The sequence below is a fragment of the Aedes albopictus genome, chromosome 3, assembly GCF_035046485.1.
Source record: "Aedes albopictus strain Foshan chromosome 3, AalbF5, whole genome shotgun sequence".
Lineage (NCBI taxonomy): Eukaryota > Metazoa > Arthropoda > Insecta > Diptera > Culicidae > Aedes > Aedes albopictus.
Genome location: NC_085138.1, coordinates 415,797,407 through 415,823,815, shown reverse-complemented (window position 1 = coordinate 415,823,815; position 26,409 = coordinate 415,797,407). Strand labels below are relative to the sequence as shown.

The 26,409-nt window shown below is 43.4% G+C and overlaps 3 protein-coding genes and 1 non-coding gene across 5 annotated transcripts; 2 read left to right on the top strand and 2 right to left on the bottom strand.

Moving 5' to 3' along the window:
* Positions 1 to 16: 16 nt before the first annotated feature.
* Positions 17 to 2,402, top strand: LOC109622185 (protein FRA10AC1 homolog). Of its 2 annotated transcripts, XM_062856317.1 has the most exons (5): positions 17 to 442; positions 627 to 786; positions 865 to 1,140; positions 1,204 to 1,274; positions 2,232 to 2,402. In XM_062856317.1, the coding sequence occupies exons 1-4, from the start codon at positions 170 to 172 to the stop codon at positions 1,269 to 1,271; spliced, it is 777 nt and encodes a 258-aa protein (XP_062712301.1). In that variant the 5' UTR covers positions 17 to 169; the 3' UTR covers positions 1,272 to 1,274; positions 2,232 to 2,402. The 2 variants fall into 2 exon arrangements, with proteins under 2 accessions (XP_062712301.1, XP_019931974.3); XM_020076415.3 differs by lacking the exon at positions 2,232 to 2,402 and having other exon boundaries at positions 1,204 to 1,307.
* Positions 1,363 to 20,693, bottom strand: LOC109622134 (gastrula zinc finger protein XlCGF67.1). Its single transcript, XM_029875679.2, has 2 exons — positions 20,532 to 20,693; positions 1,363 to 1,904 (listed from the first exon to the last, which is right to left on the bottom strand). The coding sequence occupies exons 1-2, from the start codon at positions 20,640 to 20,642 to the stop codon at positions 1,380 to 1,382; spliced, it is 636 nt and encodes a 211-aa protein (XP_029731539.2). The 5' UTR covers positions 20,643 to 20,693; the 3' UTR covers positions 1,363 to 1,379.
* A 238-nt stretch (positions 20,694 to 20,931) lies between these two features.
* Positions 20,932 to 26,147, top strand: LOC109403167 (zinc finger protein 709). The gene is made up of 3 exons (XM_019675910.4): positions 20,932 to 21,111; positions 23,113 to 23,710; positions 23,794 to 26,147. The coding sequence occupies exons 1-3, from the start codon at positions 21,013 to 21,015 to the stop codon at positions 26,079 to 26,081; spliced, it is 2,985 nt and encodes a 994-aa protein (XP_019531455.3). The 5' UTR covers positions 20,932 to 21,012; the 3' UTR covers positions 26,082 to 26,147.
* Trnal-cag (transfer RNA leucine (anticodon CAG)) lies at positions 21,257 to 21,339 on the bottom strand. The gene has a single exon. It is a non-coding gene; the product is annotated as a tRNA-Leu (tRNA).
* Positions 26,148 to 26,409: the final 262 nt, after the last annotated feature.

The following is a 26,409-nucleotide window of genomic DNA, read 5'->3' as shown; positions in this document are numbered from 1 at the left end:
AACATGCTAAAAGAATCAATGACGTCACTGTTTCATTTTCCTTCAGTTCCTGTTCGCAAAACTTAGCACTCACCGTTGCTGAAAGGTTTATTTACAAATCTCTGTGCTTTCGTTTGGGTTTTCGCTCAAGTCGCGCGCGCGATCGCAGTGTCCACTAAAATAGGGAAAAATGTCCCGCCGGTTGGCCAAACTGAATCCGTACGAGCTGCACAAGCACCTGATCAATGAGTACATCCTGACCAAGCCGGGTGCCACCAAGTTGCTGCAGCGGGACACGTCCCGCGATAAAACCGACCGAGATGTGCTGCGGGAGCACCATCGCTTCCTGTGGGAGGACGGCGACACAGTGGACTCGTGGGAGAAACAACTGGCCAAAAAGTACTACGATAAGCTTTTTCGCGAATATTGCATCGCCGATCTCAGTCGGTACCGGGAGAATAAGGTAAATAAGTGGGTGGCAGTTGTGGGCTGTACTGTACAGACGAACGGTATGGACATAAAAATGGACGTATTTTGGACTAATTCTGAGTGTTTTGCCGAATCAATCATATACCTTTGAATTGCTTGATTTCGGTCAATAAGATAATGCTCTCGAGCGCTTACACATAATGTTTAACCACTTTCAGGTAGCTATGCGCTGGCGAATCGAGAAAGAGGTCGTTCTTGGCAAGGGTCAGTTCATATGCGGTGGTCGATCCTGCGAGGAACGTGAAGCCCTCCGCAGCTGGGAAGTTAACTTTGCCTATCTGGAGCAAGGCGCCAAAAAGAATGCCCTGGTTAAGTTGCGTGAGTAGTCGCCTTCGATCCGTTTGTTCGTTACACCAATACTCTAATTTTCTAATCGATTTGTCTTGACTCGGCAAGGATTGTGCCCCTCGTGCTCCGATAAGCTGAATTATCATTCCAAAAAGCGAGAAATCAAGCGACTGAAGAAACGAGAGAAGAAGGAAAAGATCTCTCGACGGGATAAGGTTGAAGAGTCAGACATCGTTGAGGCTGGGAGCATTGTACAATCTAGCACGGAAGAGCGCACTAGTGATCGTGAAACGGAAGATAGCGATAACCAGGCTGAAACATCAGTACACGATGCAGAACTTCCAAGTAGTTCTGCACCAGCAACGGACAGTTGTTGGACCAAAGGTTGGTAGTACCCTCCATCGGTTTAAGCTTAACTATTATAGCTTCTATTCTTTTTTACTGTAGGTCCAGAAGTCGAGGAGAAAACTCGAGAGGAAGAATTTGATGAATACTTGGAAGATTTGCTGTTGTAAACTGTAAGTATCTATTAAATAATAATATCTACCTGACCAACTTTGGAAGCCCTTCTTCGGATGACATCCCTGAAATGAACACACTCAAACATCCGATTCATTCACACTTTATTTGCTCTCCTCTTCTTCGACCAAATGTGACCTTTCGTGCAGCAGCAGATTTCTTCGCTTGGGAAACACCTTATCACATTTGTCACAGCTGAACACCTCCTTCCCACTGTGCAACCGCTGGTGGTCCAGCAACGTATAGATCCTTCCGAAATCCTTGCCGCACTCGTCGCACCGAAACCGTTCCGTTTTCTCTTCGTGCACTTTGTAGTGCGTTTTCAAGTCTTTCGGCGCCGCAAAGCGCTTCCGGCAAACCTCACACTCGAATCGTTTGCCCTGTTCGTGCCGTAGACGGTGCGAATTCCAACTTGATCGGGATTTCAGAAACTTTCCGCACTCTTCGCACTTGATTCGATTCCGATTGTGAGATTTCATGTGGCGCGCAAGCTTTCGCATTTCGTCGAAACTCTTGGAACAGGTTTTGCATTGGAAGGTTTTGATGGTTTCTAAGGACTCTGCCGGTGTCTGATCTAGCAGTGCGTCGATGAGAATATCCTGGCCGTCAACGGGGGTTGCCGATGGTTTCTGAGGAAGAATGATAGAAATGCATGATTCTGTTATTCTGTAATCTCAACGCATCCTCTGGCCCCGTTGCCTATTTGCGCTTTCCCTCCGCTGAGCGATACGTCTACCGGACGGAGTACGACGATGTTACAAACTCTGGACTTGATAAAAAGTGAGTTTCTAATACCGTTGGTCTAGCCTTCTACAACCTACGGCACACATGTCCGATCCTCAATGGGCACTGTGTATTCCGTTGATAAAACGATTGATCAATTATGCGCTGCTGTTTCTAGATCAATGGCGTTCTGCAATGTTATAATTAAATGAGTATCTTCTTATCATTACTAGTTACGCGAATCCCCGGATTACAACTCTGAGAGTCCTTTCACGCACAAACGCAACACAACGATCGCTCTGGCGGATAGAGCGATCAAACTCACGGATGCGGAAAACCGGCCACAAGCAATAGACATGGTCAAAAGGATATTAAAATGCAACAATTATCCGGAATGGTTCATTTTGAACGTCCTAAAGCAAAACAAGAAAAAGCAAAAAGTGCATAAACATTACAATATACTGGAAGATGGGAGAAAGGTGGAGAAAATAAAGTATGTTTCCACACCTTACATTCCATATTTGAGTGAGAAACTTAATAAAATTCTCAAGAATAATGGATTAACTTTGGCAGTTAAGGCAAAAAAAAAACAAAATAAAGGACGAGATTTTCACCAAATTAAAAAACCCCATTCCTCTCAGGAATTCTACGGAATTCCTCTCAGAAATTCTACGTAATTCCTCTCAGGAATTCCACGGAATTCTACTCAAGAATTCAACGGAACTCCTCTTATGAATTCTATGGAATTCCTCCAGAAATCAGAAATTCTGAGAGGAAGTCCATAGAGTTCCTGAGAAGAATTCCGTAGAATTTCTAAGAAAAAATCCGTAGAATTCCTGAGAGGAATTCCGTAGAATTCCTGAGAGGAAATCCACAGAATTCCTGAGAGAAATTCCACAGAATTCCTGAGAGAAATTCCATAGAATTCCTGAGAGGAATTCCATAGAATTCCTGAGAGGAATTCCATAGAATCAGGGATGTTTTCGATCACCTGGCAATCGTTTGACTCATTTGTCCATAACTCAGTTCAAAAACCTAATATTGATACGTGATGTTCGGCAAAGTTGTAGATTAGCATTTTTCCTACAATTATCACTAAAGACGCCATATTCTAACTCTTATATATACGGCGCTTGAGCGCTAGTATCACCTACTCATACTAAACGATCGAAAAATCCGATCGTTTAGTATTAGAGTAGGGGTACTAACGCTTTTACGCGGTAAATATTAATATTAGAATATGGCGTCCTTGGTGATAATTGTACACTAAGAAAAATCCGCATCTAGTTTCCATGTGCCCACACATAGAATTTTACTATCAAGCTTTGCACTCGAAAAATAAATGCATCGCACATAAATTCAAATTACGCATTTAGAATATAAATGCCGCTGCACATATTTTCCATCCGACTATTAGATTTTATGTGCAACCTTGCGTGGAGAACGTTTATGTGCGCGCATATAGATTGTAATAATGGAGTGAGATGGATTTTTGCCAATAAATATGTGCGGATTTTTTTAAGTGTAGGAAAAACACTAATCTTCAACTTTGCCGAACACTACATTTCAATATTAGATTTCTGAACTGAGTTATGGACAAATGAGTCAAACGATTGCCAGGTGATCGAAAACATCCTTGCATTGAATTCCTGAGAGGAATTCCATAGAATTCCTGAGAGGAATTCCATAGAATTCCTGAGAGGAATTCCATAGAATTCCTGAGAGGAATTCTGTAGAATTCCTGAGATGAATTCCGTAGAATTCCTGAGAGGAATTCCGTAGAATTCCTGAGAGGAATTCCGTAGAATTCCTGAGAGGAATTCCGTAGAATTCCTGAGAGGAATTCCGTAGAATACCTGAGAGGAATTCCGTAGAATACCTGAGAGGAATTCCATAGAATTCCTGAGAGGACTTCCGTAGAATTCCTGAGAGGACTTCCGTAGAATTCCTGAGAGGAATTCCGTAGAATTCCTGAGAGGAATTCCGTAGAATTCCTGAGAGGAGTTCCGTAGAATTCCTGAGAGGAATTCCGTAGAATTCCTGAGAGGAATTCCGTAGAATTCCTGACAGGAATTCCGTAGAATTCCTGACAGGAATTCCGTAGAATTCCTGACAGGAATTCCGTAGAATTCCTGACAGGAATTCCGTAGAATTCCTGACAGGAATTCCGTAGAATTCCTGACAGGAATTCCGTAGAATTCCTGACAGGAATTCCGTAGAATTCCTGACAGGAATTCCGTAGAATTCCTGAGAGGAATTCCGTAGAATTCCTGAGAGGAATTCCGTAGAATTCCTGAGAGGAATTCCGTAGAATTCCTGAGAGGAATTCCGTAGAATTCCTGAGAGGAATTCCGTAGAATTCCTGACAGGAATTCCGTAGAATTCCTGACAGGAATTCCGTAGAATTCCTGACAGGAATTCCGTAGAATTCCTGACAGGAATTCCGTAGAATTCCTGACAGGAATTCCGTAGAATTCCTGACAGGAATTCCGTAGAATTCCTGACAGAAATTCCGTAGAATTCCTGACAGGAATTCCGTAGAATTCCTGACAGGAATTCCGTAGAATTCCTGAGAGGAATTCCGTAGAATTCCTGACAGGAATTCCGTAGAATTCCTGACAGGAATTCCGTAGAATTCCTGACAGGAATTCCGTAGAATTCCTGAGAGGAATTCCGTAGAATTCCTGAGAGGAATTCCGTAGAATTCCTGAGAGGAATTCCGTAGAATTCCTGAGAGGAATTCCAGAGAATTCCTGAGAGGAATTCCGTAGAAAACCTGAGAGGAATTCCGTAGAATTCCTGAGAGGAATTCCGTAGAAAACCTGAGAGGAATTCCGTAGAATTCCTGAGAGGAATTCCGTAGAATTCCTGAGAGGAATTCCGTAGAATTCCTGAGAGGAATTCCGTAGAATTCCTGAGAGGAATTCCGTAGAATTCCTGAGAGGTATTCCGTAGAATTCCTGAGAGGAATTCCGTAGAATTCCTGAGAGGAATTCCGTAGAATTCCTGAGAGGTATTCCGTAGAATTCCTGAGAGGAATTCCGTAGAATTCCTGAGAGGAATTCCGTAGAATTCCTGAGAGGAATTCCGTAGAATTCCTGAGAGGAATTGCGTAGACACACACGAGACGCGAAATGAGACAAGACATAACACTTATCGTTCTTACAATCGTCAAGAAAAGATTAAAATTACCTTTACGTCGACCGGTTTCGGGCGTGATCTAGCCCATCTACAGGACAATGTCCGACTGACTGCGTTGGTTTTCGTACGTTGTTCGTACACGTCCAAAAACGAAGAGATGCTACTGTATTGTCAGGTCAGTTAGGCCGAAGAGGCACGATACGATTGGGGGATCATCCTCATTCATCAATGGCTCTTTGCTGTTTGTGATGATCATGGACTCCCACGCATTCAAATGTGAAATCTTTTGAACGCTTTTTATCAGTTTTGCTTCTTCCCAATTTATGTTGTGGTTGTTGTTTGAGGTATGAACCGCGACGCTGGATTCGTTGGGTTTGTTTGCGTCTACAGCATTCTTGTGTTCTTTTATTCTTGTTTTTATCTTCCGGCGCGTTTGACCTATGTAGACTGCGGAGCAGTCTCGGCATGGGATCTGATAAATCCCTGACTGCTCATCTGGGGGTACTTTATCCTTTAGATTGCAGAGTAGTTCACGTAACGTATTATCGCTTCTATGTACTACGTGCAATCCATGTTGTCGAAGTGTTGTTTTTATTTGGTTGGTCACTTTGGGGTAGAACGGTAAACTGATTCTTTTGGTTTCTTCGGCTCCTGGCTCCAACGTCGTTATGTTTTGGCGGTGCTTTTTTCGCTTATGTTTTTGCAGAATTTTCTCCACAAACGTTCTACCATACCCATTAACTTCGGCCGCAGCGTAAATTCGTTCTTGCTCTTCTTTGAATTCTACGCTTTCCATCGGCACATTATAAAGTCGGTGTGCCATCGAATGGAAGGCAGCCTGCTTCTGGGCACCAAAATGATTAGAATCGGATGTAATGTAGCGATCTGTGCTCGTTGGCTTACGATAAATACCAAATTTCAAGGAGTTGTCCTCATTTTTGGTAATCAACAGATCGAGGAAAGGCAATTTCCCCTCTACTTCCTTCTCAACCGTGAATTTTATTGTTTCATGTTGCGAGTTAAGCATGGCCAGTAGGTTGTCCCAAAATTGCACATGGTCGAAAAGCTTGGGGGCTCACCCTGCAAATGATAGCTAAGGGTGTTAGAAACAAACTTTTGTATGACGGCAACTTTCAGAAATGACGTTTAGAGGTCGCCCCGGCGAGATATTTGAAAAATGGCCATTTTTCATAATAAATTTCATACAAATATTTTTTACCGTACAAAAATTGGCAATACCCACTATTTTTATATTTTTTACAGCTTGATATGGATCCAAACTTCTTGGGAAAAATAATTAACGACATGTTTTGCAGGTAACTTTTTGATACTGAATTTTTGTATTTACTAAAATTTGACATTTTTTGATATACTGTGCATTTTACCCATCATAAAAAGTATCTGAACCTTATGCTAATTTAAAACGATTTCCATAAAAAGATCGAAAATTTTATGAGGAAAAACTTTGCCGAAGACAGCATGGCGTTTTTTCTAACCGTTTTAGAGTTATTCACAATTTGCTATTTGGTGAAATTTGAATTTTTAGGTATTTTTCTAAAAATGTCACATAAGAACTTCCCAAAAACACATACAAAGTAAAAAATCACGTACGCTCAACAAGTTTTTATCTTGATTGTGTTATGGAATTATGGTGTTACCTGCAAAACATGTCGTTAATTATTTTTCCCAAGAAGTTTGGATCCATATCAAGCTGTAAAAAATATAAAAATAGTGGGTATTGCCAATTTTTGTACGGTAAAAAATATTTGTATGAAATTTATTATGAAAAATGGCCATTTTTCAAATATCTCGCCGGGGCGACCTCTAAACGTCATTTCTGAAAGTTGCCGTCATACAAAAGTTTATTTCTAACACCCTTAGCTATCATTTGCAGGGTGAGCCCCCAAGCTTTTCGACCATGTGCAATTTTGGGACAACCTAATGGCCAGTGTCTGGTCTACGTAACGTTCCTTCACCGGAGCAAAAACGTCGTCCACGTAGCGCCACCACACTCGAGGGAATAGCTTCTCCTTTTGGGCTTTATTTTCCAGATCGCTCATGAACAAATTTGCTAATAGTGGTGAAAGTTTACTGTCCATACTTAGACCGAAGGTCTGCTTATAGAACTTTCCCCGGAAGCTGAAAAAATTTTGGTCCATACACACCTGTGCAACGGAGAGATAAGCCTGTGGCTTCGTGGTCGTGCGGCTAAGGTCACCAAGCCTTTAGTCGCATCGTGCTAAGGAGCGCGGGTTCGATTCCCGCCGCAGCTGTCAGGAAAAGTTTTCGGCTGTGCCACTGGGCGTTGCATGCTAGTCCGTTGTCTAGTGTCGTGCTTCCTTCAAAGAGCAAATAGCTCACTGGAAGCATTGAACGTGTCCGTGTCTTTAAAAAAAAAAAAAAAAAAGCCTCGATGTGATTGTGCGGCACACGACATCGTTCTAAATGTCGGCGTAGGCTTTGCAGTGCTTCTGTAACTGGTACGCTCGGGAATAAAGCGACTACATCGAACGACACCAATATTTCACCTCTCCGTAGTTTGAGCTCCTTTAGTTGCTCTGCCAAATCCACCGAATTTTTAACGCCTTTTCCATGCTTCACAGGGTATTTTTTCAGCTCTTCTACCAGCCATGCTGCCATTTTTTCCGTGGGGGTACGGATGTTTGACGAGATTGGACGCATGCCCACCGGATTCTTGTGAATCTTCGGTAGGCAGTACAAGGATGCCACTGTCGGGTTGGGAACGAGAAATTTTCTTTCCAGCCTGTCTTCGCCCATTAAGTTGGCCACCTTCTGTCGAACATGATTCACTTCCTCAATCATTTTATTGAGAGGATCTCTCGGTTTTCCGTTTTTAAACTTAAACTCTTCATACGGACCGTCACTGATCATGTCCCGAACGCGCGAGTCGTAATCTTCTTGGTCCATAATCACCACCGCGTTCCCTTTATCGGCACGAGAGTATATCACATCGCGGGATTTCAACAGACGGATTGTGCACCACGTATCGAAGTTGGCGCGATTTTCGTTCTCCTTTTTGCTCGCCGTTTTCACTATACATTGCTTAACACGGTGACATTGACAACATGTGTTAACATGTGTATTATTGATAAGAAATTGTAAGAACGATAAGTGTTATGTCTTGTCTCATTTCGTGTCTCGTGTGTGTCGTGAAGTTCTTACGTTAGCAAAAACTGTAAAAGTTAATAGTGAATTCCGTAGAATTCTCGAGAGCAATAATTCTTGAGAGGAATTCCTGAGAGAAATTCCGTAGAATTCCTGAGCGAAATTTCGTAGAATTCCTGAGAGGAATTCCATAGAATTTTTGAAAAGAATTCCATAGAATTCCTTAAAGGAATTCCAAAAAATTCCTGAAAAGAATTCCATAAAATTCCTGAAAGGAATTCCATAGAATTCCTGAAATAAATTTCATAGAATTCATTCTTAAAGGAATTCCATAGGATTCTTGAAAGGAATTCCATAGAATTCCTGTAAGGACCAGAAGACTAGAAGTCCAGAAGACTAGAAGACCAAAAGACCAGAAGACTGATTCCTGATTCTGGTCTTCTGGTGTTAGGCTCTGCAAGCCGACCGTAAAGCACACAGTATATTCTGGAGCGACTGAAGCAACCGGATGTCACCACCGCATACGCGCAGAATCTCGAGGCAGCGTTGCCGGATGAGGACGAGATCAATGAAGCAGCCCCTCTAGAGGACTACTGGAGTACGATCAACAACGCAGCTGAGACCAACGTTGGGTATGTGGAACGGAGCCGAAGAAAAGATTGGTTGGACGATGAGTATAGAAATTTTGGAAGAGAAAAACGTAGCGTGGGCGGTCATGGTGCAGCACGTGACCCGACAGAACGTGGAGCGATAAAAAAGAACGTGGAAACAATAGACTCGTCTCTTCCGGGAGAAAAAGCGCCGCCAGGAAGAAGGGGAATGTGAACAAATGGAACTGCCGTGCCATTCACAAGAAACACGGAAGTTCTACCAGAAGCTCAACGCATCCCGCAAAGGCTTTATGCCGCGACATGTGCAGGAATAAGGACGGGAGCATCTTGACTGATGGACGTGAGGGGATCGAAAGGTGGTGTGTGGAGTGTGCCAGTCTGCGGCATGGACCAGTCTAATACTCTTGCATACTACGGGCATTGATCGCGCGTTCAGCACACTAACGAGTGGCACACAGTCAGTATCAGACACGCGAGGCGATCGGTTGTGTGGCCCGGTCAGCGGTGCTGCATGCTGGGTGATTGTCGGTGGAATATCCAAGTTTCACATTGGCGAACCTGCCAGGATAGTTTTCAAAATCGATAAAGCTTTCCACAATCACCCAGTATGTGCGCGATTAGTGTTTTCGAAAGTGTTTTACAAAGTCCTTGTGAAATGAGTGAGCATGAAGTGAAAAGAAAAAAGAAGCAGATCCGAACCTTTGCAGCAGCGCAAGCATCAACTGTAGCTGTACGGCTGACGTGTTCATTTCGGTACTTATAATATTGGTGTGTGTGCACGTCGGTTTGAGTGGTGATTGAGGGTGTGTGGCGGTCGCGTTTGCGTGGTAGTGGCTGGCTGTTGGAGTAAATCGGTAACGCAGTGTGCTGATGACCTCCTTGGAAACCAAAGGTTTCCTTAGCAACCTAAGTTTTCTTTAATAAACAACGCTGTTAGTTTTTTTCATTCCTGTTCAAGCTCTCCATCAAGCTAGTTGTAAAAATAAAATTAGTCCACTGTTTAACTTTGCTGTTCCGGTTCTTTTCTAACCATCAAGAGGTTATGGGCGATTCACGCAAGAATTCGGTCCACGGGATCCCGCTGTTCTCGGGCACCGGTTTCGACAACTGGCGTTTTCGAGTGGAGAAATATTTGAAGTCTGTGAAGCTGTTGGATGTCATCAAGAACGATCCTCCGGTGGAAGCGGACGAGCTCACGAAGTTCCAGGAAGACGACGGTAAGGCGGCGTACTGCTGGTCTCATTCATTGATGACGATCTGCTGGATCTGGTGCGGGACAAGGAGACGTCCAAGGAAATTTGGAGAAGCCTGGAAACCGTATATGCCAAGAAGTCCGTCTCGTCGCAAACGTTCGTCAGGAAGCAACTTGCAAAGCTGCGTATGGTGGAAGGTTCGTCCGTGAAAGACCACCTGAAAACGTTCGAAGAGCTGATCCGGCAATTGAAGCTGGCCGGAGCGAAACTTGAAGAAAATGATATTGTGTCCCAGCTTTTTGCCACCCTACCTGAATCGTTCGATCCCTTGGTTACTGCACTGGAGAATCTAGGAGAAGAAAACCTGAAGCTGGATGTTGTTCGAGAGCGCCTTCTTGCTGAAGAACTCAAGAAAACCGACCGGCTGTTCGATTCCTCCCAAGAAACCCCTACCGCATTTCATGGTTCGAAGCAGATGTCGAAGTTTGCTGGCAAATGCAACCGTTGTCAAAAGAAGGGACACAAAGCCAAGGACTGTCGCGTGGAAATGGAGTCGGATCACGAGTCGGATGGACGATGCGAAGCAAATGCTGTATCTGGAGGTAAGGCGGTGGTGTTCATGACTGGAAGGTGTTCTGCTGAGAGTGAGGGAAAGATGTCCTTCAAGCTGGATTCTGGTGCCTCGGATCATCTTGTCAACATGAAAAACTGTTTCGTCGACCTCACGAAGCTAAAGCAGCCAGTAGTCATCAACGTGGCTAAGGATGGCCAATCCCTGACGTCGTGGCATCGAGGCACGATAAAGGGCGTCAACGAGCAAGGTACGAGCGTTACCCTGAAGAATGTGCTCTTCGTACCTGGACTGCGAGGAAATGTCCTATCCGTGAAGAAAATGGCAAAAGCGAACGTGGATGTCACTTTCATGAAGAAGGAAGCTGTCATGAAGTTCGGCGGTGAGCTGATCGGAAAATGTCCAATGCGGGGAGATTTCTACGAGCTCAATTTGTCAATCGATACCGTGGCGACCAACATGTGTGGAGCTGCCAACGGTAACCTGTGGCACCGTCGGCTGGACCGTTTGGGAGAAAAGAACCTACAAGCCCTTCTCAAACAAGAAAATGTATCAGGCATTCAAGAGGAGCCAACCAGAGATGTCAAGTTCGACGAGTGCAGCTTTCCATTCATCACCGAGGTCCGTGACGAATCTCCGTTGATAGAGGACTACGAAGCTCGAGACGACATGAGATTCCCCGAGCAGTTTGTTCAAAACGAAGCCTTGCCTGATGTAGAAGACATTATGGCTGACGATGAAGACACCGCGGTCGGAGAAGCCGGAGCGCTCCCTTCGCAAACAGACCGTGGTTCAAACCTCGAAATGGTAACCCCGAGGCGCAGCGAACGGGAGCGCGTGATCCCCGGTAAGTTGAAAGATTTTTTCATTGGAGAAATTTTCACTGCCGCGCAGTCCAATTCTACAGATGCTGTCTATCCACCACGTGAAGTTCCAAGAGACCCTGTGGGACGAGGAAAGGAGGAACAAACCATTTTCGATGTTTCGGAGGCATACAAGGACATTACTGGACGAGCCGATGAAATCCTCTGGGAGAAACCGATTGACGAAGAGCTGAAGCCACTAGCTGACAATCACGTTTAGCAGCTGGTAGAGCGCCTGAACGACCAGGTTCCACCAAAATCGAAGTGTGTCGATGGTGAACCGGAGCGTATGACGGAGCGGTACTTCTTCTGCAATCTGGAACGGTCACTTTACGGATTCAAGCGAAACCCTCATCGTTGGAATAATCAGCTGAAGGACCTGCTTCTGGAGCTGGGCTTCACCCGTTCCCAACACGACTACTGCTTGTACACCAGGATCACCGATCGAGGGGGGGTGTACATCATCAAATACGTTGAAAATTTGCTCATTATTGGCGACCGGATGGATCTGGTAAGGGCGATCAAACTTGCACCGGATGGATCTGGTGAGGACGATCAAAAGCTCCAGATGCCGGACTTTGGTGAAGTAAATAACATTTTCGAAGACCTGAAGCAAGTTCGTCCGGGCACAGCATTCACATTGTTCGGAGACAACCGTGGGTGCATGGTCACAAACAGCGAAATCAAGGGTGTGAATCTTATCGATGTGAAGCACCATTTCTTTCGCGATCAGGTGACACAAGGACGACTTCAAATCGAAACAATTGGCATAGCAAACCAAATTACGGACACGTTCACCAAGCCCCTGGAACCTGGACGTTTCCGCGAACTGAGGACCCTCCTAGGACTTACCGATTCAGGGGGGGTGTTGGAGTAAATCGGTAACGCAGTGTGCTGATGACCTCCTTGGAAACCAAAGGTTTCCTTAGCAACCTAAGTTTTCTTTAATAAACAACGCTGTTAGTTTTTTTCATTCCTGTTCAAGCTCTCCATCAAGCTAGTTGTAAAAATAAAATTAGTCCACTGTTTAACTTTGCTGTTCCGGTTCTTTTCTAACCATCAAGACTGGCGAATATGCCTGCGCTGCTGCACCGGAGTGCGTCGGGTTTTTGATGATTTGTGGTAAGCGTTTTTTTCTGTTTGCTTGTGTATGCAAACGTGTGCATCTGTAAATGGGCATGCTGATGTTACCCCTCAAATTTCCGGCGCTTTGTAAGTAGTGATTTTGGTAAACTGTGTCCTCATTTGTCACAAATAAGAGGAAAAGACACGGAGAAGGTAAGATGAATTGGTCCATACAACCAACGGTTCCATTTAACATTGATATAGGTGGAAAAGCATAGGGCCCATATAGCCGAGGCGGTAAACGCACGGGTATTCAGCATGACCATGCTGAGGGTGACGGGTTCGATTCCCGGTCGGTCCAGGATCTTTTCGTAAAGGAAATTTCCTTGACTTCCTTGGGCATAGAGTATCTTCGTGCCTGCCACACGATATACACATGCAAAATGGTCATTGGCAGAGGAAGCTCTCAGTTAATAACTGTGGAAGTGCTCGTAGAACACTAAGCTGAGAAGCAGGCTTTGTCCTAGTGAGGACGTTACGCCAAGAAGAGGAGAAGAGTAGAGGATAGGTGGAAAAGCACCTCAACCAGAGGATTGACTTTGAATTGGTCACTTGTTGTCGGCAATGGAGAGCTTGTAATGTTATTTTTTCGTCGTGTTGTGGGGAGGAATCAGAAATCAGTTCGCACGCTCCGCTGTGTGTGTGAATTTGTGGGTTTGTGTGTGCAAGTGAAATAAATACATATTTATTATCATAAGTATTGGTGACAAACCCTTTTTTTGGTATGGGAGCTTGCACGCTAACGTCATCATTGTCTCCTTCTCTTTCTTTCCTTCAGCGTCGGTCCATAAAGCCGTCCTTGCCCTAAAAAAATTGAGGGCAATGTTTACAAATCGTATGAGAATTCGATGAGGTTATGTTTTTGCTGCAAGCCTCTATTTCTTGGATTAAACATTTGACGGGCTGCTGTGAAAATTGACATTCTGTTGGGAAGTGGTTGTTGTGAAGTGGCATTCAGGCTTCCATTTGTATTCTCTTGGGCGAGTTTTCTTGAGAAATAGAATGCATGTATATGTACATCGGACAAGGGCAGTGTAGCTACTTTTCGTATTGTATGCTTATGTTGTCTGTTTTTACCCATAAGAAGGGTATAAATATCGCTCGAAAAACCGACTTTCGATCCGAGGCCCGGAGGGCCGAGTCTCATATACCAATGAACTCAGCTCGACGAACTGAGCAAATGTCTGTATGTGTGTGTGTGTATGTGTGTATGTGTGTATGTGTGTGTGTGTGTATGTGCGTTACAAAAAAAGTCACGCACGTTTCTCAGCCGTCTCTCAACCGATTTGAGTTCTCTTGGAAGCAAATGAAAGCTACTACATCCTAGTAGAACGCTATTGAATTTTTTTTCGATTGGACGTTTGGTTACCGAGATATCTCTCGAAGAGTACTTATGAGTCATACTTCTAAACTTTTTAAGATTTTTGACCAAGTGTATCATAATAAATATTTCGACCGTTTGTAAATCGATTTGGGTTCTCTTGGCACCAAATGAAAGCTACAGCATCCTAGTAGATCGCCCAGAAATTTTATTTCAACTGGACATTTGGTTACAGAGATATCTTTCGAAGAGTACTTAGGATTTATACAACTAAACCTTTTGAGAATTTTGACCAAGAGTATCATAATAAATATCTTAGCCGTCTGTCAGCCGATTTCGGTTATCCTGGCACCAAATAAAAGCTACAACATTCAAGCATAACCCTATACAATTTCATTAGGATTGGGCATTTGGTTACCGAGATATCTTTCAAAGAGTACTTGGGAGTAATACAGGTTAACTTTTTGAGAGATTTTTGACCAAGGGTACCATAATAAATATCTCAGCCCTCTGTCAACCGATTTTGGTTCTCTAAGCACCAAATGAAAGCTACAATATGCTTGTATAAGGCCCTGAAATTTTATTTCGATTCGACATTTGATTACTGAGATATCTTACGAAGAGTATTTCAATAAATTCTTTTTTTATTATATTCACTTGTTATCTTGCATTTGTTTTTGACCAGTCTATGGGAAATTATTTTTCAATAAATGATGCTGACCTCATACAAAGTGTATACTAGCAGGTTATTGTTTTCAACAAAATTATAAATAACAAATACACAGGAATTTTATGGAAACTAACAATATGTTAAATGAAAGCTTTGAAGAACCAGACAGCCAAAATAACTAGCTAATGCCAAAACTGATTAACTTAGTAGATATATCATTTTTGTCGTTTTTACACCATAACCATGAATACCAAGTACTTCGGAGCTAATTTAATTGACTGATTTAGACAAAGTGTATCTCGCTGATTTTCTTACCCATTTGTTAATCGATTCAAGATCTTTTAGCAGTTAATAAAAGATACAAAATTCCAGAATATGTAAGCTATTTTTTAAACATTCCATACAAGACTCTAGGAAGTGTCTGGCATTTCTGGTAGTTTAGTCCATGGTCCATGGTGCTATTTTGGAAACCAATCCACTAGATGCCAAATCCACAATATTTTCTAGAACTTTTGGTCAATTCTGGACTAACATTTGAAAAGGGCCTATCTGCTTTGCGTAAACAAACATGTTTTTGTCTCTGTAGGGCCCAACTGCATCCACCCACGCACATCAACACCCTTATCAGAAAGAGTGTTCTTCAAGCAATCTGTTAAGGGTGTTGATGTGCGTGGGTGGATGCAGATGGGCCCTACAGAGACAGAAACATGTTTGTTTACAAAAAGCAGATAGGCCCTTTTCAAATGTTCGTCCAGAATTCCACAAAACAAATATGTTAAATACAAATAATACAACAATAATTTTAATAAGTGTAAGAAGGGTTCTGTTCACCATAGGTGGATTAAATCGGGTTTTTGTTGTTGTTGATGGTTGTAATTGATAATAATACACCATGATTCCCTGCTTGATCTGAATGACGGCTCGCCCCGAAGGAGGTATTATCATACAAACTTTTTCATTCAAAATGGTTCCGGGGTTCCAAAAATGATGAAATTTTGGATGTTGATTCAGTTTTGGATGATTTCGAATATAGAGTGGTCTGGACACCCTTATGTCTGATTTAAACTGTTCAATTGAAACGAGCAATTTACTTGCAAACTTCTCAAACATGTTCAATCCAATGAAGTGATGTATTTAGACTTAGAAAATGACTTGAGTGTTAACTTGAATGCTTTTGAACGCATCTCAGTTGAAGCAAGTGTTTACTTTGTTCAATTCGTGCGGTACGTATGCTAACTGAATAGTCAATTTTACGAGCCGTTTTTATGTATGAAATTTTGACAGGAGGTAGCGTCCTTACCTGTGAAAATCAATATCATCATCAACATTGTTGTCATGTTGTTACTTCGTAAAAATGGCTCATTGAATTCATCCCGCTTGACAGATATTTTCCATTCAGCTCACATGAATCGCGGGTTTAGACGACGCAAGTGAGATGATTTCGTTTGACGTGAATGAGAAAGTTCAACATGTTCAACTTTCGTTCAAGTCAAGTGAGTTGATCAAGTGAGATGAATGGTGGTGTTTACACGTTCAATTCGCATTCAATTGGACATTTCCCATTGACTTGAATCGAGTCACTTGCACCATGTATACCAGGCATTGAAGAACCCACTTGTTATCTAGATTATAGGGCGCTGATCCGTTTAAGTTGTTTATAAGGACAGGTGCGGTGTTGGCGGGTGAGTGGGTTTGATATGTTTACAGTGATCCGTCTCGATATTGTGTTTTTCGTGAAAAGGTGGGAGTGAGTTTTTTTTTAAGAAAACAGGAATATGCTCTCGATGCGTTGTTCTAGATTTGGAAGATAATTGAGATATGTCCTGGTAAATTTCCATACAGTGCTGAATAAGCATAATTTTTCAGCCGTGATGGATTTACTGAAAGAAAACAAACTAACGTTCGCACGAAGATTGGCGACATTTTGTTTGTATATTTATGTATCACTAATCTTTGTGATTTCATTAAGAAGCACCGTGTACTGGGAGGTGGAACATGTCTCGTGTTGTTTTCACCATCGCTGGTGCATGGACTGATGTTGTTAGTGCTGCCGATGATGGTTCTCTCCGTTGAGGGCAGTTTTGTGAGAATTTCTTGATAACATGTGTCGTTGTACGGCAGTCACACGGCTATCCCGGGTGTTGTACTGCAAATTTGTGTGGTGAACATCGAGTAAAGCGGTGAAGTCAGGAGGTAAATAAAAGCTTGTTTCCCGTAGCTTGTAACAAGGTGCGTTTCGATTGATTTCTGATGTAAATCCATTTATTACACTTTTTACCACTCGTTTACTTACTAGTTTAATGCCTTTTATGCAATTCCCCCTTAGATCATACTACTCAATGCAAGTTTCATGCGTTAATCCAGGCTTAAGCTCATGGTTTTCCAAAGTTGTGCACAACTTTCAACTGTGAGATTGAAAATAAAGAGGTGTTGAGAGACATGATAAAACCATGTTGCGGAGATAAGGAGAGCATCTTAATGTATAGTTTCGAGAGGGGTGACTGCTTGAAACTAAAAGGATAATTGAAGACGGATTTTGTCCAACTCAATTCTTTGTACATTGCCTAAGGAAATGACATGTTATTCGGGACGACCATGCATTATATATTGTCTAAGTCTAAGGAAAAAGCGTGTTGATCGGGATGACCACGCAAGCGTTTAAATGGCATGCTGTTCGGGACGACCATGCTTTGTACATTGTCTATTGAAAAGGCAAAGGCGTGTTGATCGGGATGACCACGCAAGAGTTAAAATATGACGGCTGGCATAGCTACCGAAACCTGTTTAAAACATACTTAGCAGTTTGTTTAGTTTACCTTACGGCCTGATCCGTGTTTTTGGCTTTCACTCGGGAATCATTCGCCTGATTTACGAGAGATAAGCAGATGGTTTGTTAGATTTGAACAGGCATGTATAGATCGTGAATTATGGGAAATGGCCGCTACTGTTCTTGGGGTGATGGGGTTGTCTGGCTTGAGAGCCGACTACACCCACAGGAGACATCCTTAATGGTGGTGTCCGGAAACATGGGTATTCCATAGATGTACTGTTGTTTGAAGAAATCAGTCTGTTGATAAACCTAGTATCAAGGTTTCTGCAACGAACGACTGTTGCTTTTGTTTTTGTGTATTTATCGCCAGTGACGGCAGCATGCACAGACGATCGGATACATAACATGGCTGGCAGCATATTTATTCGTTTCCAATTCGCACTGCAAATGATCAACGAGTGACACGATTCATGAGTGACCGTATATCCGATTTATTGTTGCTTTCGTGGAGTTCTCGTTACTTTCTGTGTTAGTTCAACGTTACAGCATCTGCATATATTGATGAGAGTGGAATGGTGTTTGTATGTTACGATCTATCATCGGAATATGTCAGTGGATATGCACAATTCTTTCACTGTTGTATTTGTGAAGGGCTCCGACGGGTTCGTGTTAAAAAGAAAAAGCGATGGATTTGGGTGGATCACTTGGGGCAAATCTTTTGCTGGATCTTCCTCGACTCGAATCAGCGAAGAGGAGTGAGTAAGAATTGGATAAGACAAATATACACTGAAAAAATTACTGCAAATATTGTATGCATGTGTCGCACACATAGATTTTTACAATTTGTCAAACACTTTTTCGTGTGTGGACACACATAGTGTTTATAAGGTCCATCGATTTTATGTGTAATCCAGCGTGGAAATCGAGTGTGTGCGCAAATAAAATTTATAAATTAAATCCATGGATGCTTTCCAATAAAAATGTGTGGAATTTTTGCAGTGTACGCATCACTTTTTATAGAGAAGAGGGAGGATGTGTGGAGTGTGCCAGTCTGCGGCATGGACCAGTCTAATACTCTTGCATACTACGGGCATTGATCGCGCGTTCAGCACACTAACGAGTGGCACACAGTCAGTATCAGACACGCGAGGCGATCGGTTGTGTGGCCCGGTCAGCGGTGCTGCATGCTGGGTGATTGTCGGTGGAATATCCAAGTTTCACAGGTGGAAGCAGCACTACGACGAACACCTGAATTGGGTTTTTAAATTAAGAAAAATGTATTGATTTTTTGATTTTATACGAAAGAGTACCTTTTTCTGAACCACCATGATTTTTTTCAGATTTTTAGAACTTCATTTTGGTAGCTAGGATTCATTTTGGTTGTAGGAAGATATACACTGCCTATAACCGCATAATTGTAACATTTGCATATTTTGCTGTTATTGACTTAATATCGGGGATCATCATCAAATTACAAGTACTTTCGACTACCTGAATAAAATTTTCAAATTTGTTCTAGAATTTGTGAAATAAACACCAAGTCGTTTTGTCTCATTGACCATCATTAACCGATGTGACCGCATAACAGTCACACTGGGAAAATAGACTGGTTTTAATGCGTGTCATCAATCATACTCAAGTCCGATTTATTTTCTAACAATAGGTCCAGCATACAAGAAGTGCTGTAGAAGATATTATTGCTAAACAATTGATTACGAATTAATGAAAAATGATTACAATTTCGGTTCATTCTCATACTATTAAAATTTGGAACTTTGGGTCCCATTTTCTCCAATGCCTACTTCTGTCGAATGTTACTGTTATGCGGTTATGGGCAGTACACTGCCGTTCTATGCATATCTGTACCATGTTGTTTTTCTACGCATACTGTCCCACTACTCTAACTTAGGTTCTTTCTTAAAATCAATGTCAGAAAGATGCTTAACGTTATCGTGGAATATTTATTTGTGATGTAAAATGGAAAAAATATCACATAATGGCTCTGTTACTGAGAAAAATACGGCTAGAATGCAAAACAACATGGGACAGATATGCTTAGAAGGGCAGTACAGTAGCTAAAATCGATTTCGAAGAGATTTTTTAAAATCACCTTTTGACAGCTGGCCAACTGATTGACAGCTCCGCCCAGTACAAAATGCGACGAGGGGTGATTCGACAAATCGCTCCCATACAAACTTCAAGCTGATTTTTAAATAGGTTCCCGGGCACCAAAATTCATGAAAATTTGGATTTCGGCTCAATTTTGGATGCAGATTCTGAATATGGAATTATCTCAACACCGCTAAAGAAGCCAATAGGGCGCAAAGAGTGCAGACATGGAGGATCAAGGCAGTGTCAGAAATGACTACGTCAGCCGCGTGAAATTTCGCAATCGCCGCGCGGTGTTTGAATACTCCTAACTCGATTTCTAAGAGCAACATTAACGGCGGCTACTATTCGAGCAACTCGCGCAGCGGTACCATTTTGACTTAACCACTCTTTTCCACACCGGTAGCAATCAAATTAGTCACCCTGGTTCGTATTGGGAGGGCTGTCATATTTCCATAACATTTTTAGCAGCGCAACTGTCCCGCTACTATATTTGGTCACCCACCCATAGCGCTACTATTTTGCGAGCGCATCCAGCAGCGACCGGTAAAGTTTGCTGCAATGATGGAGGGCTGCCAAACGGGCTATAGAAGCGCACCGTTAAAGGTGCTCTAAGTGCCCCACACAATGCATACGTTTGCAACTTTTTTTTTTTTTGGTGGAGTGGGCCTGGTGTGATGGTTAGAACACTTGACTATCACGCCAAGGACCTGGGATCGAATCCCACTCCCGACAAACTCGCAAAATGTGAGTTCTTCCTTCGGAAGGGAAGTAAAGCGTGAGTCCCGAGATGAACTAGCCTAGGGCTAAAAATCTCGTTAATACACAAAACCAGCCAAGGGCTGAAAGTCTCAAATAAAGACAAATCAATCAATCAATCGTTAATACAGATAAATAAAAACATTTTTTTTCTTTGCGTTGTCTCTTCAACTTAACATTTTTGACCATTTGCAAAATGCTGTTGTGACACTATGCATAACATTTTTATCAGGTTACCTATACTTTCGACGCCATGGCAGAGAAGCAAACTCACCTCGGATTCGGGCGGATGTTCCTGAGTTTCGTACGTTTCAATTTCTTCATTTACTCCAATGTTGTCAATTGAAATTTCACTGATTTCATCCTCCAGCACTTCGGAGGTCATTTTCTTTGAAAACTAGAAATTTAATGCAAAAATTGTGAGGTTTTTCGACGGCGCCGTTTGGTTGACAACAAAACTGAATTTCAAAAGTTTCTGGAGGGCTACAATCTCAAAACAAAAACAATCATCAGCCGGTCGAAGGCGGCGTGGCGGAGACGCGCGTCATCATTGATGACGTTTTCATCACGCGAGACTCATCGGTGAGTTCGCGGATGAGTGAGATACAGATGACTTTGACAGCAGAAAATCCAGAGAGAAGCCATTATCCAGCGCAAGTGGATTCGCAATTTTCGTGCGAAAAAATCGGAAGAAATTTGTTAATTTCTCCTGAAAATGCGCTAATTAATAGGTTTTGCGTGATTGTTAACGAATAATGGCGAACGATGGCGAAGTGACAGTGGTCAAAGAGGAAGAAGGCGACGGAAAAAACGATCAAGAGGAGGAGACGGAGACGGTCGATGTGGACAATGAGGTGAGTGTTGTTCCTTGAAAAGGATTTTCTATGGGAGTTTTTTTTTGTTGATCACCCATTCTTGTTGTGGTCTATCTATCTCAAAATAGTGTATGGAATAAGAAATAAAACTCCGGGATATAATGAAATGGTTAAAAAAAAGCCTTGTCAGAAGTGGGATTCGAACCCACGCCTTCAGAGAAGACTACGACCTGAACGTAGCGCCTTAGACCGCTCGGCCATCCTGACTTGGTGAGGTGGGCCCTGCCAAGAACGCGTTTTCATCGATTAGCTCTGACAACCCTCCCCAGTGAGAAGGATCTTGCTTGTTTACCACCCCTTGACCACCCACATGTCGGGAGTAATTCGCGAATAGGGCGTAACTAACAAAGCAATAACAATGCGAAAACAACAACCGAATTTTGCTGGTCAAATTTTAATTCCTATTTAGAAGTAATACAGAATAATTCAACTTAAATAAGGTTAATTGATACAGTTCTGACATAGTTTTTTGTTTTTCTAAGAACACTGCACGAATTTGATATTTTTTGCACTAAAAATTGCATTTATTTAATTACGCCTGAATTGATACCTGAGTATGCTAATTTCGCCCAATACTATGTGCCTCGAATCGATATCATTTTCAGAATCGCCTTTTACTATTCGCCTTGTTTATGATTTTGACAGAATTTCGCCATTTGCTTTCGCCGTGTTTATGTTTTGATTTCAGTTTCGCCTTCTACTATCGCCGTGTTTACGTGTTGATTTCAGTTTCGCCTTTCACTTTCGTAAACAAAGCACCAAACAAAACAAAGGAGTAGAAGGCGTAATTCTTGTTTTTGTTCGTTTGGAATAGAATTGGATTACGCTTTTCACTCAATCAGTGATTTTCAATAGTTAGAAAAGTGATATCAAGGAAACTTTGTGAGCATTTAGAAGACAAAGCTAGCTTCTTTTCACTCCTGCAATTACTCAAATTGTGTACATTTTGTTGGTTACGGCTTTTTCGCTAATTATTACGGATGTCACGAAATTACACTGACAGACAAATCAAATTTCCCAGTATTCTTTTAATAACAATAATTTTACCTCTCATATCTCGCGTTACATTTGAAAAGGGCCTATCCCCAGAACGTAAACATTGAGAAAAATCGATGCAAACATTTTCCATCACATTTCCTAATCGTATTTCACAGTTTTCGGATTTTTCAACGTGATTTTCGTTTTAATGACACAAGAATAGATGTATCTTTGCTTCAATAATCAAGTTTGCATTAAAAATTATCAAAAAAGTATGAAAAATTATAGATAAACATGTTAAGCTTATTTGAAAAATTTATCCCGGTGTACGCCTTATTGTGAGTCTTTCTAAAATTTTCTTAGCGTGGATTGGCCCCCCGTGTGAGTCCGTTGTTGACATCGTATCAAGGCTTGGCCGTTTTTGAGAGAGAGAATTCTCTCTCTCGGCGCTCGAGCCAAGAGCCGTTCGGAAAATTTTCGGTTGTCGGCCCTTTAAACGAGAGGACCAACAAATGAAAACAAGATTTTACCGTTACTGGCCCATTTGGAGCACGGGCTTATGGATGATTGGGAAAAAAAGCAATGATCGGCCGTTTTGAAGGTGGGGTTTATTCTGATGAGATTAACGGTTAGGAGGGTGATGTTTGCACAGTATGTTACTGTTGGGGCAGGGATGCCATATATACAGATTTATCTGTATTATACAGATTTTTGAACATCCGTACAGATTTCGTTTTATATGAAATACAGATTTTTTAGCTAGAGGAGCTATTTTATTTTTGTATGGGATACAGATTTTTCACCCAAATTTTGTATGGGATACAGATGTTTGGAAATAGCGATACAGATTTTTCAAAAAATCATCTGGCATCCCTGTGTTGGGGGATGCTATGGAAAGGTATCAAAATCGATTTGTTTACATTTTAGGGATAGGCCCTTTTCAAATGTAACGCGAGATATCAGTCGCAACTCGCATTCATCTTTTTCTTATCTCTCCCACAGCCATCACCGCCTTCGATGCTGCCGCTGCACGGTCTGCAGTCGATGTTCGATACCATCGACTACTTGATCGTCCAGGATGGTTACCAGTGTGCTGCCTGTCCCGGAAGTGGGCGCCGATCGTTTCCGGACATGCCGGCCTTGCGGCGCCACATGGTCCGCCATGTTAAGGGTGGTGATGCCAAAACGCCCATCAATGCGACAAACAAAGAACTGCTGTGTAACCACTGCAACCGTACATTCGAGCGGGTCGATCAGCTAAGGAAGCATCTGCTGGAAGCGTTGAACAACGAGTACGGTCCAGGCAGGTCGGACAGTGACGATAGCGACGACTACGACGACGACGACCTAGAGAACAAGGACGATGGGGAATCGATTATCTACATCGTCAAGAATGGACGGCTGACATGTTCGGCTTGCGATGCGGAGTTTGGGCCGGTTTCCCGCTGGAACAGGGAGAAGTTCAAGCTGCACGTCGGAGAGGTACACTGGAAGCCATCGCCACACAAGTGCAACGAATGTGGCAAACGGTTCAATGACCCGGACAAATTGGGAAGGCACATTCTGAGGCATGCGAAGTCGCAGGAAGTTGGATGGATGGGTAAGTTGTTTGTTGCATTGAGTTGACTATATCCAACTAATCAATGAGGAACCAAAATTTAATAAACCTTTAACTCTTTACAGGTTCACAACCATCGACATCGGGTTTGGCGGAGAATATCAAGAAGGAAGAACAGGACCCAATCGATTCCACGGTACCCATCACCGCCAACGACGAAGATGATGAAGTCCATGACCCGATGGACATCCTACAGCCCGAGGTACAGGTCAAGGTCGAAGTGCAGGATGGCGATGAACCGCACGATTACACCGTGGAAGGCGGTGCCAGTGAAAGCCCATCGTCCGAATCGGAAAGTTCAGAATCGGACTCGGATTCGGATTATAATCGCCGCCGCCGCCGTGGCAAGAATCGGAAGGTGAAAACGAAAACGATGAAAGCGAAAATAAAAAGACCAGCGGCAGCTCGGGAGATTCCCGGTGGTGAGGATGGTTCCATAATTCTCGCTTGCCGGCTGTGTGACGAGGGCTTTCTGGTGCAGGAGTTGCTCGATCGTCACATGGCCCAGAAGCACGATGACCGGGAACGGCCGTTCCAGTGTTCGGAGTGTTCCAAGACCTATTTGACCAATGGTAGCTTGCAGGAGCACATCCGGATGGCTCATTCGGGGGTGAAGTTCACCTGTACAGAGTGTGGGTTGAACCTTTCCACCAAAAGTGCCCTCAAACGGCACATGCAGGGTCACACGGCGGAAGGTTACTTCTGCGAGATCTGCAAGGAGAAGTTCTCATCGCATACGGTGTTGGTCAGACACAAGCGCCGGATTCACGAGAAGACACCAAAGAATTTCATCTGTCTGGATTGTGGCAGCACGTACGATGATAATGCGTCTCTCAGCGAGCATCGCTTATCCCATACGAACATCCGCAAGTGGGAATGTGAGACTTGCGGAATGAAATTCAAGCGAAGTCACAATCTGTCGATTCACCGGAAGACGCATTTGGTTGAGAAGAAACCACTGCCAACTGTCAAATGTGAAGAGTGCGATGAAACGTTTACAACAAAAATGGCACTGACTGCACATCGATACGTGCACGGGCGGTTTGTATGTAAACTATGCAAGAAAGTCTTTGAGACGCAAAGCGGCCTGATTCAGCACCGAAAGGACATCCACAAGCTGATCAAACATCACGGCACCGAGTGCCGGACATGCCATCAAAAGTTCCAGAACTCGGAGGAGTTACTTGAGCATCGGGAACAAGAGCATGCCGATGATCCCTTGCTGGAATGTCCCATTTGTAAGGCCACCTATTCAACGCCGGCTGCACTCAGAACTCACTCGCGCTACCATGATAAGGTCATCCTGTACAACTGCGTAAACTGTCCGGAAGTTTTCAATTCCCAGCTACTGTTGGATCGTCACCTGAAAGTCGACCACAAGAACGAAAAGAACCACATCTGCGATTTGTGCGGCAAGGGTTTTCCCACTAAAAGACAAATAGCCGCCCATCTGATACGGCACAAAAAACCTCCGCAAAAAAGCCAATGCTATCTACCCGGAAGTTTCATCTGCGACATCTGTGGCAAGGAGTTCCGGTTCCGCATGACCCTGAATCGGCACGTGTTCAACACCCACACCAACCAAAACAACTTCAAGTGTGACCAATGCGACAAGGTACTGTCCTCGGCGGAAGGTCTGAAGCTGCACATGCGGTACCACTCCGACGACCAGTCCATAATGTGCGAAATATGTGGCCGAGCGTTCCTGCAACCGTACCGCCTCAAAGTGCACATGGAAAGTCACATGCGCGAAGGAAACGACTACCGGTGTCACATCTGCAGCCGATCCTGCCGCGATCCGCAAAAGCTCGAAAAGCACATGAAGCTGCACACCGGCGAAACGCAGTTCAACTGCAAACTCTGCCAGCGGTTCTTCGTCACCAAGCGGCACTACAAGCTGCACATGCAACGGATCCACGAGACCGAGGTCAAGTGCCTCCGTTGCGACAAAATGTTCCCCTCGGCGAAGAAGATGCGTCTGCACATCAAGATACACGATTTCCCCGATTACCTGGAGTGCCCCAAGTGCTTCACCTGCGTCAAGGACAAAAAGACCATGGGCCGGCACATGCAGCAGCACGAGTACGAGGGCATCCGTTTTCCGTGCCATTACTGTCCGTTGACGTTCGTGTCGAAGAAAACCCGGCGGCGCCACGAGAGGGTCATTCACAGCGACAAGACGGTCCAGCTGGTGGGCCACCAGATGACGAACGAGGACGAAGAGGAGGAGGAGGGAGACGGAGAGGACGACGAGGAGGAAGTCGACCACTACGAAGGAGTAGAAGTAGTAGACGATGAAGCGTACATGGCGTTAATTGTGGAGGAACGCGAGGATGAAGTCAGTGTCGGGTAAGTAGGTAGGCATCTATGTAATGGTTGATGTGAATTGTATTGCAAGGAGAATTCTGTTGCAAAAGTAGGTGCCTCTGTGAATTATTAGTCGCTTCGAAATGTCCTTGGGCACCTCTTTCTCCAATTCTTCGTTATCAGCTACAATAGGGCATGTCTGGTGGAGTGCTAATTTTAAATTATTCAGTTCGACAGCTCATGTCGTAGCGATCGGTCGCGTTTTTCATATCGCTCCCGTAAATCTCCAATTTTTCGTCGCGATCTTCAAAGCTAACGAGTAGTTTACCCAACCCGAACTTTCACGAGGGCCTTGGACAGGTCCATAAGCGTAC